Consider the following 14,463-nt stretch of genomic DNA (forward strand, 5'->3'; position numbering starts at 1 on the left):
GTTCCTCCCTATTTGTTAAAATCAAATCTAGAATAGCTTCACCCCAGTAGCTTTTTCAACCTTCTGAAATAAAAAGTTGTCTGCAATGCAGTCCAAGAACTTATTGGATAGTCTGTTCCCCGCTATGTTATTTTCCCAACATTTATCTGGATAGTTGAAGTCCCCCATCACCACCACATCTTGGGCTTTGGATGATTTTAAAAATGTCATAAAGAATCACACCCCTAGTATGCTGGCAAAAGTTTATATTGTAGACCTAGCCTTATCTTTGCATTTTCCTGACTTGTAATACAAGAGTTCATAAATCATTTCATGTACCTGTCCCAGCATTTTAATATTATTTAGCATTTTAATATTTTGAGTATATTGTGTTTATTTTGTTTGCAAATGTTCTTCACACACAGGAGGAAATAGTCTATATTTACCTTATCATTTACAAATTTTTAGTAATGTATTCTGAGAACTCATTAGGGTACATAGCTGGAAAATTCTCGTTTTAAGTAGAGTAGTTGTTAAGCAACTTTAAATTTTAATTAGAACTCTTTGCTGCATTTCATTATGAGGTTATTCAGTAATTACTCAGCAGGTCCTGGGTATTTACTAATGCAGAAGTGACAGTACATACTACTGCTAAATTAGAACTGCACAGCTGGAGAAGATACTTAGAAAAATGTAGACCAGATAAATGCATTGTTTAAAAAGCAGCAGGGGAAAACTTAGCATTGAGCATAATCCTTTCTCTTTTTTTCCTAACTACTATTCCCATGCTTAAATAATGCTACAATATTCACCATACAGGGCTTTCTTGTAATGGCTTAAGTAGCCTACATAATGGAACTGGCGGTGTCTGATTCTTTTCATATGAAAACATATTTCTTACAGGGGTGAGTATGGCAGTGAGCATGAGGGAACGTGTTCTAATTACTAATGAAGGCAATGGCAGAATTGAGTCCTTACTCACACTAAGTTGAACTCAGTAGGTCTATTGGCAGAGTAATGTACTACTCAACGTATAGGTAGCAGAACTGGGCCCTAAATTACGCTGAGGCATACCCTCTGGTTGGAGGAAAAAACAGACTTACTAAATATTTTCAGGGATTTTAGACTTTAGTATTCTATTCAACTTTCATTTCTTATAGAACAAATATTTTGTCACTGTACCTACCTTTTTTTTTTTAAAAAAGAAATATGAAAATCCAAGCAGATAATACCTTGGGGATGGTAAATCCTATTAATTTAAGTACCTTTTCCCAGCATATCATATCCTTATTCATATACAAGTGTATTTGGATTATTTTCTTTTCTTCGTTGTGTGGGGGTTTTTTTTGTTTGTTTTGTTTTTTTTCCCATTTCTACTGTCTCCTGCACTCAAGCCTGACTCTCTACAGCTATTGACTTTTTTTAGTGTTTCAGTCTAGTTATCACTTGTTTTATATCTTTGATTTTTTTCCCCTTGTTTGTTTCCTTTTCTGCTCTTAACTGGGCTGACAGAAACAGACAAAAAGAGACAAAAAGAAAGCGTTCAACCAGCTGTTTCTCTAGCTATACTCAAACAATTGAATCCATCTCAGCTTTCCCATCTTGCCTTTTTTTTGACCTTTAACTATATCTTTTTCCTCCTTTCCTCCTGCCAATTCAAAAAGACAACCATTCTGTCATCATCCCAATTGATTAGAAACTGCATTGTGTCCAAAATGATCTACTCCTTGTTCTTTTTCCACTTCCATCTCAGGCCTGGTGTACACTTAAAAGTTATACTGGTATAGCTATGTTAGTTAGGGGTGTCTTTTTACTGAAATAGCTATAGTTGGGCTACGATTATGTCACGGAGGTCACGGAACTCACAGCCAGCCACAGGGGTTGGCAGGAGGAGGGTGGGGGGGACCCCACAGCAGTCCAGCTGCGGCGGGAGGCAGGAGCCCCCCGCCCCCCACAGCAACCCCACCCCGGGGGCAGCGGGAGCTCCCTACATCTGCCGAGCCGCCACAGCTGGGATTGACACCTGCAGCAGCCCAGCTGCTGTGGTTGCTGGACCCTCCTCATTTTGTCAGGGATATTTTTAGTAAAAATCACGGACAAGTCACAGGCTTCTGTGAATTTTTGTTTATTGCAAAAATCTCTTAGTAGGATGAGGCTACAGCTTCGCCAAGAACTTTGACCTTTTTACAGGTCTTTTCCCTGAAGTAGCTTCAAAGCTATTGGTCCCTGTGATAGGCTGGACGTGGCACTATTGTCAAGCTCAGCAGTCTACAGTTTTCCTATTGAAAATCTGTGGGCAGTGCAGATATATTGGAAGGCATTCACTGTGGGTGAAATGCTGACCACATTGAAGTCAACTGAAGTTTTGCCATTGATTTCAGCACAGCTAAGCTTTCACACTGTAAAGGCTAGCAACACAACATAAATACCTAGGGCCAGGGTATGTAAGGGCCATTGTTTCCTTACCTAGTGCAGATGCCTTAGTTTAAATATATATTTCCACAAAGACAAAACTTTGTTAAAAATTAGTTAAGGAGAATGCTCTCCCACATAATCCCTTAAAAGCAAGGGAATATCCAATTGAAATATCCTTCTTTATAATACCTTAACCTCCATTACATCTTCATTTCACTCACAGACTACACACCTCTATAAATAAAACCTTTATACACCTCTACCCTGATATAATGCGACCCGATATAACACGAATTCGGATATAACGCGGTAAAGCAGTGCTCGGGGGTGGGGGGCTGTGCACTCCGGTGGATCAAAGCAAGTTCGATATAATGTGGTATAACGCGGTAAGACTTTTTTTGGCTCCCGAGGACAGCATTATATCGAGGTAGAGGTGTACCTCTAACACATAATGACAAAAAAGTATGTCACATACCTCATAATCACAGTAATACAAAACCTTAACTGAGCAACATCAACATGCATGTCTGTTAGACACCTGTTCCTTTAATAGAACATATCTTTCTCTTGGATCCTGAAAGATCAGAAAGAACCCTGATGTCCGTCAGAGATAAATGATAAATACTATACTAGTCCATATTGTTCAGCATTATCTACAGCAGGGGTGGACAAACTAGGGCCAGCGGGCCAGATCCGGCCTGCGGGATTGCCACCCCCATGGCGCCGTGGGCCCCGTGCCACTAATAGAAGCAGCTGGCACCATGTCCCTGCGGCCCCTGGGGAAGGATGGGGGGGGGGGCAAGAGGGCTCCGTGCACTGCCCTTGCCTGCAGGCACCGCCCCCTGCAGCTCCCATTGGCCAGGAACGGGAAACTGCAGCCAATGGGAGCTTCGGGGGAGGTACCCGCAGGCGAGGGTAGCGCGCGGAGCCCTCTGTTCTCCCCCACGCCCCATGCCCCAGGGGCTGCAGGGATGTGGTGCCAGATGCTTCCGGGAACAGCGGGGCACAGGGCCAGGGCAGGCAGGGAGCCTGACTTAGCCCCACTGCCACCCCAGAATCGCTTCAGGTAAGCAGCGCCAGGCCGGAGCCTGCACCCTGAACCGCTCCTGCACTCCAACCCCCTGCCCTGAGCCCCCTGCCACACCCCACACCCCAACCCCCTGCCCTACATTCATGGACCTGCATGCAATTTCCCCATCCAGATGTGGCCCTCGGGCCAAAAAGTTTGCCCACCCCAATCTACAGTAAGGACAACAAGGTTATTGAGGACACAGAAGCAGTGTTCTTGTTTTTTCAGTTTATTTTATTCATTTAAAGCAGTGGTCGGCAACCTGCGGCCCATAGGATAATCCGCTGGGGGGCCTTGAGACAGAGCTGCAGGAAGTGGTGCAGGCTGCAGGGACATGCTAGCCATTGCTTCCCACAGCTCCCATTGTCCAGGAACGGTGAACCGCGGCCACTGGGAGCTGTGGGCAGCAGTGCCTGCGGACGGTCAATGTAAACAAACTATCTCGTGGCCTGCCAGTGGATTAACCTGATGGGCCACATGCGGCCCGCGGGCCGCAGGTTGCTCACCACTGATTTAAAGGCAAAATCAAGTGCAATATATCTATTTTACATTGCTGACCTGCGAATATAGCAGACTGGTACAGTTACTGTAACAATATGTAAGAAAGCTTCATTTTTAGAATTCTATTTTTTCTATTTCAGTCTGACTCACATGGGAATATACATGCAGATGAAAAAAATCTTCTTTACGCAGAATCATAAACAAAAGAGATAACAATATTTCACCTTTGTCTGCAAATCAGATCATTTAGTCTCTCCAGGAGAAGGACAGAAGTTGGATCAGGAGGAGAGATGTAATCAGACTAAGAATTTTCTGCAATGCTTTACAGTTAATCTTCACAACAACCCTGCCAGGGTGGGTCAAAGTATTATACCTATTTTAAAGATGGAGAAATTGAGGCTGAGGTTAAAGCAACAATGGTGTCCATTCATGTTTGAGGCTGTTTTTGGATACCAAACTTTAGTAAATTTGACCCCCACAGCTCCCATGGTGGTTACTCTGCATGTCTAAAAATCATGTCCAGCATGTCTAAAATACCACACCCAAAACTGAGGCACTCAAAATCAGTGGCCCAAATGACTTACGGTATGTCTATACTACAAACTTTTGATGCCGCACATTATATTGGCATAAAGCTGCTGTAGTTAGCATATAGCTTGTGTGCATGCATAATCGGTGCTGTAGATTGGTACTGCGCATGCTCACTAGCAGAGGTGACTGTGACTAGCAGAGGTCACACGGACTGAGCATGCTCAGTAACACTGCTGAAGCCAGCTGCCCTCACTCTGCCACCCCACCGTCGGCAATCACGGGTAATCTCTGCCCTCTAGGAATGCTCGTGTCAGTGCATGATATGGTGCACCATGGATAGGTGTCCCAGAATGCAACTCGCCATCATACAGCACACTATCTTTTGGGAAACAACAAGGAGTCTGGTGGCACCTTATAGACTAACAGATTTATTTGGGCATAAGCTTTCGTGGGTAAAAACCTCACTTCTTCAGATGCAAATTATTAGACATTAAAGATTTGCTTGATGTCACATGCAAGACTATTGCAAATATGATTAAGGGGAAAACTGCAGAAGAAATTCGCAGGACCTTCAATATCAAGAATGACTTCACTAAGAGGAAGAAGCACAGGTACGAAAATTACTTAAACATCTGAAGAAGTGAGGTTTTTACCCATGAAAGCTTATGCCCAAATAAATCTTAGTCTTTAAGGTGCCACCAGACTCCTTGTTGTTTTTGTAGATACAGACTAACACTGCTACCCTCTGATACTATCTTTTGGGAAGTTATGGACATGCATGGTGGGGTTAAAACAAATTATGCAAGATTGACTGGGAGCAAGTTTCCATCATGCAACTTTCTCCACCCCATAATGCCATCTCTGTTCCATAATTTTGTTCCTATTTTGAAAAGCCCACAAACTCATGCAGGACTTGATTTCTGACAGAAACATGTGGGACATAACAAGAACCAATTGAAGATTGTTGGTGCCATTTGTGGAGCGCTGCTTCTGGTCCCGATAAATGAGCACTGACTGATGGGATCACAACATAATGCACGTCTAAGATGACGAGCAGTAGCTGCTGAGCTTTTGGATGCACAAGGCCACCACACTGCTGGATCTGTGTGCCAAGCTCATCCCAGCCCTCCAGCGCAGGGACACCAAAATGAGAATTGCACTGACAGTGGAGCAGCAAGCAGTGATCAAACTGTGGAAACTTGCAACACTGGCTTGCTGCCAGTCAGTGGAAATTCATTTTGGAGTTAGAAAATCCACCTTGGGGGGCTACTGTCATGTAAGCGTGCAGGGCTGTTTATCGTCTCCTGCTACACAGGACTGTGACTTATTGCTGATTGGTGCAGGAAAGTGTCCTACCGCAGAGAAAGAAATAAGGCTGCCATTCCCAGAAAACTTGGGGAGAGGATTGCACAGTACCTCCATGAAAGTTTCATCAAGATCTCTCAGGAGGATTGAAGGGACATCCCTGTGTACATAAACAAACTGATCAGCACACTTTGCCCCTCCTAAAGGGGAATGAAAGGCAGATAACAACTCTGCCTCTCTTTGTTGTACGGTTACCTCTTCTAGTATGATTAATAAAAAGTCGATAGCTGGATCCTGCTAAATTGGGGGTGTGATCACTGTAATTGGAAATAAATTTACACACTTACCCGAAGTTTATTCCCCTGCTTCGGGCTCATCTGTGCTCGACTGCTGGAATTTACTGGATTATGGTAGTTTCAAATAAGTCCTGGCTCATGGCATAGCTGCACCCTCTGGTTGCATGTCCCCCATCATCCTCCTCTTCACTGTTTGTGCCAGTAGCCTTTGACTCGGGCTTTTTGGAGGTATTGTTACCAGATTTGACCATTACTTTGAGATATGCTCATTTATTCGGGTTACTCTTCTGGGGAGGGGATTCTGTAATTCTATCAATGTACTGCTTGTGTCACTTGTGTTTTCATATGGAGCTCTACTTCTCCCTTCTGCAAGTCCCCTCCCAATGGAGCTATCCTGTAGGACCTAGGTTCCCTAGGACTGGGTTTCTCCAGCCCCAGAACCGGAAGCACACGCACGCACTCACACACACACACACCCTGGGTCAATCAGCTGACCCCTTATATGTCTCTGGACTCACTGGGCCTGGACCCCACTGTGCTAGGCACTGTACAAACACAGAAAAAGAGATGGTACCAACAAGAATAAGACTCCCTCATTTCTGCAGTCATAGGCCATGTCTACATAGTGAAAAAAGGTAGGGATTTTTCAATTGAATTAGCCCCATTGAGTTAGTTTGACATAAACTATGTCTACATGGGTTTTCCAATTAACACCTTTACAACTATATTGGCCCAGTGGATCCATGGGTGTTGAGGAGACTTTCTTAGCATGTTAACTCAATTGAGCCAACTTCCCTGGGGAAAAAAACAAAAAAACTCTTTTCATGGTGTAGTTATACCCTTTGTGGTTCTGCAGTGTTTATATTTTCTGGGTGAAATTCATCTCATTGAAGGACCTGGGCACTACTTAAACCCTGTAAGAAAATCCAGGGTTGCACAAACTGCACAGCCCTACAAAGGAATCTCTACACACTTGGTGCATTTCAGAGAGGCAGTCTGTGCAAGCCAAATAGGCTGGTGTGTAAGGGACACTTGAGGGTTTGCTCAGAGGGATGCCATTGGTATCAGGCTTGCACAGATCTGGTGGCTCAGAAACGTCATAGGGAGATAAGAATGAGCCACTAGTCCAGCCAATTCTGATATATGCGTGCTCCCAACTTGTACACCCACATCAAGATCTGAGCACATGCAAGTCTGGTGCATACAACAGCTCATGAACACTTACGTGCATTTTAAAAAAAATCTAACCGTATTAGTTTAAATCAGCCTCAGCTATACATACACTGTATATGTTATGTCGGTCCTAGTTTTTGCAGATTAAGAATGTTTTGTGAAGTTCTTGTACCCAAAGAACACAAGAGAAGACCATCTTAATCTATAAATAAAGGGATCCAGCCAATATCACCAGTGTGCATTCATAAAATGTCTACACATTGAGTAAAAATAAGTGTTTTAAAGTTACAGAAGTTTCCTCCCACATTCTAATACATTTCTTAAATGCACTGTATCCTTCAATTTGTAGCAAATTGCAACTGTATGAGGACTGGTTCTATACTAGTAGCTGGATCAAGGAAATAAGTGGCCTTCCTCCCTCTGAAGCACATTCTTAAGTACTTGTCTGGGCTGCACATCTCTTCTGTATCACTAAGGCAAGTTTCAGGGTTTAATATTGACAATGCTTTTCCACATATACATTTGATAAATGTTGACTGCAATGTACTTGTAAATATTAAATTAAACTGTCTTAAAGTCAGAAAAGCCAGTCATAAACAACTTTTTAGTTGGTAATTACATTTACTTAAATGTTGTTAGTAGTATAGAATATTACCATTTCATTATCATAAATCAGGCTTTCTTTCTACCAGCAATCCTTTGCACATATAAATATTTTCACATTCATCTTTTAAAATCTATTATTCAATTTAGAAATGTGTTGTGAATGCTGGTGCTGTCAACTAAAATCAGTTACTCATCTACCATATTTAATATCATTTTCCCCACAATGTAATTTAATACAATTTTCCCCACGCTTGCTCTGTGTTTATCCTCAATGTTGCCAAAGAAAGCATTTCCTCCTCAATATAGAAATAATTATCAGTTCACTTTTTGCACACACAGTCTATCTAAGGAGTGCAAAAATCAGCCTTTGTGTTGATTTTCCAGAAAACAAAGGGTCATATTTTGCTATTGAGTTCTAAGTAGTACTCCCTAATAAAGGCAACAGGTCTGATTCTACTCTCATCGGCAGTAATACATTGGTGTCAAATGAGTTAAACCATTGTTGTTGTTTGTATTATAGTGTGATTGGTGTATATTTTTACACTGTAATGGTTTAAGACCATTATTTATTGTAGTTTGTATTACAGTGTAAAAACATATAAAGAGACAGTCCTTCTTCCAAAGAATTTACAATCTAAATAGATGATATAAAGGTGGAAGAGAAAAAGTATTATCACTTTTTTACAGTAAATTAAAATTTCTACTGTAAAAAAGGTGCAAGGGCAAAAAACAAATAAAAACAAATGCTTTCAGACCTTCCACACATCATAAAGGATCCAAAAAATAAAAAAACATACACCCATTTTTTTAAAGGTCACCTTTAAAACTTCTTAGAAAAAAAATCATACTTAGTCATCTGATATTTTAATTTTTATGTATGATTCAGTAATATTAAAAATGTTCATCTCTGAATCCATTCACTCTATCAGAATTTCCAAATTGGACCTTTCTGTGAGTCATAAGACAGTACAAAGTGAGATTTTAATAAATATAATAACCAAATTGACATGAAACATTTCAGTAACATGAAAAACCTTTGACTAAATAGCACAAAGACTAGAAAAGCAACTGTTATTAAGGTAAATAACTAATTTGGAGAGAAGAAATTTATGTTAATGAGGTTCAATCTTGTTGTACTATTATATTGATCAGTGGCATTGTCAGGTTAAAATAAACAAATCTGCTTACTTATATGATAGACACCACCCAGTATTTTTTAAAATACTGAGATTTTCAGAAGTGTAAAGTTATTTATTCCAGTTGGTTAGTCTTTGTTTCTCATTCTGGACAATAAGAATAAAATTGTCTGTTTGACGTTTGATCATAAACCATTTCTATTCACTTTCAGGTTCTCATGCACTACATACAAATTTGAGTTACAAATCCTCTGAGGTTTGTCCTGATAGTATGTCATAATATAGGAAACTTCTGTATCTTACAAAGGTTTAGTGCCTTGTGATGAAAGCAAATAATTTGATTATATTTACTTTCAGGACTGGATAGTACTCCGTTGTATAAAACTTCTTAGCAGTGACCCTATTTCTAATGGTAACACCACTGAAAAAATGTAAGGATCAGCTGATCAGCACTCGATATCCTTTCAGATAAGAAACTGGTATTCCTCAGCTCCCTGATTAGGAGCAAGGTGGCTTTTGTAAAAATAATTAGATACATGAACATTTTATCAAAACAAATTTATTTGTAATTTTTATTCAAATAGTTTCCCTTAAAGAATGGATATTCCCCTCCACCATCCCTCCCTGCAGTTAAGAAAAACAAACACAAACCACTGGACTTCTTAATGGAGTTCTCAATACTTATTTGCTATACCTTGAATTATATATTTCCTGAGACTACTTTCTATAGACTTTTTCCTCCAATTATTTATCTAAACGTTTCTTCAAGTTTTCTAGATCTACTGCATCAACATCTTGTAAAATTAGTACTGTTGCTTTAGATTGAAAGGGGTTAAATTCAATAGTCATCAAACAACAAAGATCTATCAGTTCTCTTTGGCATTTCTGTAAACCATTCTTAAGCTTTTGATGTAGAATGGGATCTTTCCTTAACTGTTTCATTTCAGGCACTGAAAATCCAATTAAGCTTGTTAGAATTTCATCAGCAATGTCTACCTCTAGATAAGCGGTACCGTCAGAGATTTTTGCCATTATACTCCAGAAGCCACTGCAGCTTGTGAGATTTCCAGTAAGGGTTACAATAAAAGCTTTAACTTTCACTGTTGTAACAGTTTCTGGGGTATTTGCAAGTAGAACAGAAATATATGTAAAAGGTGGGGAATCTAACTCAAGACTTTTGCATTTCTCTGTTGTTCTGTAAGAAAAGGTTTGTACACAATAATTTTGTTTGTTTATCTCTGAATCAGTTTTTTTAACTGGTCTTTTGTTTAACAATCTGCTGCCAGAAAAACTACAATTTTTTTGACTGCTCTTAACTACATCTATTTTATTACACTTCTGTTCAAGAACATTTTCCAAGGAGGAGAAATTGCTAAAGCTCTGGGAGTGTTGTACATTATGGTGTAGTGAAAAATTACTTGTACTACTTTCATCACCAACAGACAGTTCACTCCCACAGGATTTTTCTTTGCTAACTGAATCCAACTGAACCCTGCCATCTTTTTCAGATGTGTAACTTAGTGAAGATCTAGGCATATGTGAAAGTCTTTGTGTAATTATATCTATGGTTTTGTTTACCACCGGTAACTGCACTGTCTGAATTTCTTCTTGGATCTCTTCTTCTAAAAACAAGTCATCTTCCAATGAGAGGTCATCTAAATCTCCATCAACATATGCCACAGCTGGAACACTTTGTTCTTCATTTGCCCCAGGCAAGAAGATCCCAAATCCCTGTTGTGAGTAGTTTTCATTGCTTGAAAGGAGCAAATGAGTGGCTGTATCTGAGTTATTACTTCTGCTACAATATCCACTTTCTAAAGGAATCACATGATTTATGGTAAATTCGTCATTTTCATCAAGACTTGCTAGAAGCTCTTCATCTGAAGGTCCTAGAGTTTGTCCTAGTTCATCAACCGCTCCTAAAATTCCTTGTTTATGATCATGCTGCTTGACAGGATTAGGGTTCTCAGCTTCTCCAATTAATCTGGCAAGGACTCTTTCCTGAGCATACTCTTCTAAAAGAGCATCTACTTCGCCCCCCAACAATTTCACATTTTCTGATTTTAGCAAAAGAACTCCAAGACGATATGCAGTCTTACCCTGTATTGTAATTTTTGTACCTGGTGGAAGATTACTATGGAGGACAGGAACGGGTTGGTATTCCATACCCTGAATTTGATGTATTCCATCAGTTAGCTGCAGCATCAGCATTCGAGTAGGCTTTGCTTCCCAGGACTTTTGGGTTGCCTGAGTGTTGGCTGTTACTTCTTCATTTACAGTATTTTTTCCTCTTATCTTTTGCAACTGGGAATACGCAGGCTGGCTAACATCCACCAGTGAATCAATCTGTATGGAATAAAAGCCATTCAGTTCTCCTTTTGGACCATCTAAGATGCAGTTAGGCAAAACAGGATAGTCCAAATCTCTCAGATCTGTAAGAAGCCACTGCTCAAATACCTGTTTGTTAATCTGAGCTTGAGTTAAATTACAACCATTTTCTTGTTGGATCCAGTTAATACAAGCTTCTAGCCAAGTCAGAGGAACTTTAACATGCCACGTAGAAGAAAGCCAGGTTTCCACTTTTCCTGCAACACTAGATGCACTCATTTTCTTTTAAGTTATAGGGAAAAAAATGTATGAATCCCCTGAAAAGAAACAAAAAAAAGTTTATTCTTCGGCCACTTACTAATTTGTATTCTACAGCAGAAATATAGAAATGTAGCTACTCCACATATGTGACTAGAGAGAAATAAGGCAAAATGACCACACAGAAACAATTTAAAGAAACTTTAAATAAGTTATAAATGCATAGCTGTAGAACTGGAATTCTAAAACAAACATACACATATTTTCAATATTTAAGCGTGACCTTGATGTAGCCAGCAAATAAACTCCAACTGGCATATACAATCTTAAGGTCTGTCTACACAACCGATGTTAATGCGGCTGTGTAGTCGTGGCTCCAGCACTGGGAGAGAGCTCTCCTGGTGCTGTAATAAAACCATCGCTGTGAGGGGAGGCTCCTAGCGCTGTAGCACTTGAAAAATTTTATTAAGATGATGTTAAAAAAAAAATAGTGAACAGAGTTTGAGCATAGAAGTTTCTGGTTATCAGGGAATAACATACAGATTATCGAGGGTGCAAAGTTTGGTTTAAGATAAGCTGGCATGAGGAATACATAATCTGCAATATCCCCGATTGGGGGTAAAAGGTTGATGGGCCAAAGTACAGACATTGAGATATGAGGGTATGAAGTTCATAAAGTGGCTATGTTCGGGTGTGAATAATAATGAGTGGATATGATGATGAGGATGGATTGACCCTCATTTGGTGAGATTTAGGCCTTGTCTACACTCACGGATTCACAGCGCTGCCGCGGCAGCACTATGAAGCGCGAGTGTAGTCGTGCCCCCAGCGCTACGAGAGCTCTCTCGCAGCGCTGCAAGTACTCCACCTCTCTGAGGGGAATAGCTTGCAGCGCTGCAGGCGCTGATTACACTGGTGCTTTACAGCGCTGCACTCGGGGGGGTGTTTTTTCACACCCCTGAGTGCAGCAAGTGCAGCGCTGTGAATTGCCAGTGTAGCCAAGGCCTCTATGTTCAGGGAGTTTATGGTTCCAGTTCATATGATCCAACGGAGGTCACTTGGTCTCTTTCTCATAGTGGGAGAACGATGTCACTCTGGCTCACGCCTCCTGGTACTGTCGGTGGCCGGTGATGTGCTCGATGTAGATGTCCCTGGACCATCGGATGGCGTCTGATCTATACTGCCACTTTACAGCACTGAAACTTACATTGCTCAGAGGGGTGTTTTTTCACACCCCTGAGTGAATAAAGTTTCAATGCTGTAAATGGCAATGTAGACAAGGCCTAAGTATCCAGCTGGTCACCAGAAAGAACTGAGAATGTGTTGAGATTTTTACTAGGCTGCTCTCCTGGAACCCATCTTGGTGACTCCATCTTCTGTACAGACTTCTAACAAGCCTGCGACTCAAAAATCTTTCTTCTTGCTGGCAGAAAGAACTCTTGCTGTCATCCTCTCATCTCCCTCCCACCCTGCCAGACTAAATAGTGGAAGCAGGCTGGGAGGTCCTCCTCAGCCTCAGTTTATGGTTGCTTTCTTCTTCCCGGAATGGCTCTAGTACCTTCTCTACTTTTGAAGGGAACATAGTCCTTATTTTCACTGCTGCCAGTACACTTATGCACAGAAGTGACAGGACCCATCTATTCTACAAGCAACTCAGGGGATTTGTGTACAATTATGGCACAGAGGGGACCTTAAAAGTGCTGCAACTGGATGAAAGCTTTAGAACTAAAGTAGCATCTAGATACATCCAAGTCTTGAATGCAGTTGCAGAGTACTTTTAAAGATGTGAAATCATACAGCCAGGCACCTTGACTAAACTGCAATTCCAGGTAGAGATAGTCCCAAACTCTATCAGTGAGGCCTTAGGGAACACCCATATTACTAATAACTCTTTTTGGGGTTATATAGTCTTAAAAACTGATCAACAAAAGAAACAAGAAAAATGAATAAACCATACACAGCTGGATTGTATTCTTTTTTACTTCATTATTATGTAATCTGAAAGCTTAACATTTTATTATTTCTGCTTTTTTAAAAGGAGCTATGGAAGCAGCATTATAAGAGCAGAAGCCAAAAAGACCTTTCTCCTCTCTGATATTCGAAATTATATTAGTCTGTGGCAAAAGCCAACCTGGCCTAAACTTCTGCCTGGATCAGTCACGTTGCAAGTCAAGCAAACTTTCTCCCCTCCCCCAAGTGAAAAGAAAGAGGTGCGTTCACATATTTATGGGCCTGGTCATCTTGTGCAAGCAGGAGCCATTGGCTTCAGTATGATTACAATGGGACGGATTGCTTTGCTGTAAATTGTTTTTGCCATTTGTATTGCAGTGCCTCCTGCAGTGCTGTGGGTGCCCCATAGACAGAAGGCAACGCAGGCCCTGCCCCAAAAGCAGTGGATTTAGCTGCTTTCCAAACAAGAGCAGCCATTGGTGCCGCCCAGACATGCGGCCGAAAGCGGACATAGGAAACCATCTGTTAACACCTTCACCACATCGCTGCGGCGCTCGAACCGGCTGAGAGCGCAGGCGCCATGGCCCCTAGGCTCTAGGTAGAGCCCGGTTGCAAGGAGCTGGGAGTGTCACGGCCACGGCAGTGGGGCTGGAGGAGTCAGAGGAGCACGCGCTAGGTACCAGCCCCAACCAACCCCGTCTCGCGGGGAGCGGCACCACTTACCCGCTCCCGGGGGGGGCAGCGAGCCAAGCGGCCAGGCATGGGCAACAGAGACCACTCCTCCCGCGCTTCATAACACACGCGCGCACTGCCTGCCTGCGCAGAGCTAGGCGTGCTCCATACTCTCCCCACAGCACGAGCCTAAAACCTAACGATCGTTTAGAGCCGGGAACTGCCCTGCCAAGCGCGCGCGACT

The 14,463-nt window shown here is 41.6% G+C and overlaps 1 protein-coding gene across 1 annotated transcript; it reads right to left on the reverse strand.

The window, feature by feature from the left end:
* Positions 1-8,682: 8,682 nt before the first annotated feature.
* RMI1 (RecQ mediated genome instability 1) lies at positions 8,683-14,409 on the reverse strand. Its single transcript, XM_034774279.1, has 2 exons — positions 14,271-14,409; positions 8,683-11,656 (listed from the first exon to the last, which is right to left on the reverse strand). The coding sequence occupies exon 2, from the start codon at positions 11,616-11,618 to the stop codon at positions 9,756-9,758; it is 1,863 nt and encodes a 620-aa protein (XP_034630170.1). The 5' UTR covers positions 11,619-11,656; positions 14,271-14,409; the 3' UTR covers positions 8,683-9,755.
* Between the last annotated feature and the right edge of the window lie 54 nt (positions 14,410-14,463).

This window comes from Trachemys scripta, chromosome 6 (genome assembly GCF_013100865.1).
Source record: "Trachemys scripta elegans isolate TJP31775 chromosome 6, CAS_Tse_1.0, whole genome shotgun sequence".
Lineage (NCBI taxonomy): Eukaryota > Metazoa > Chordata > Testudines > Emydidae > Trachemys > Trachemys scripta.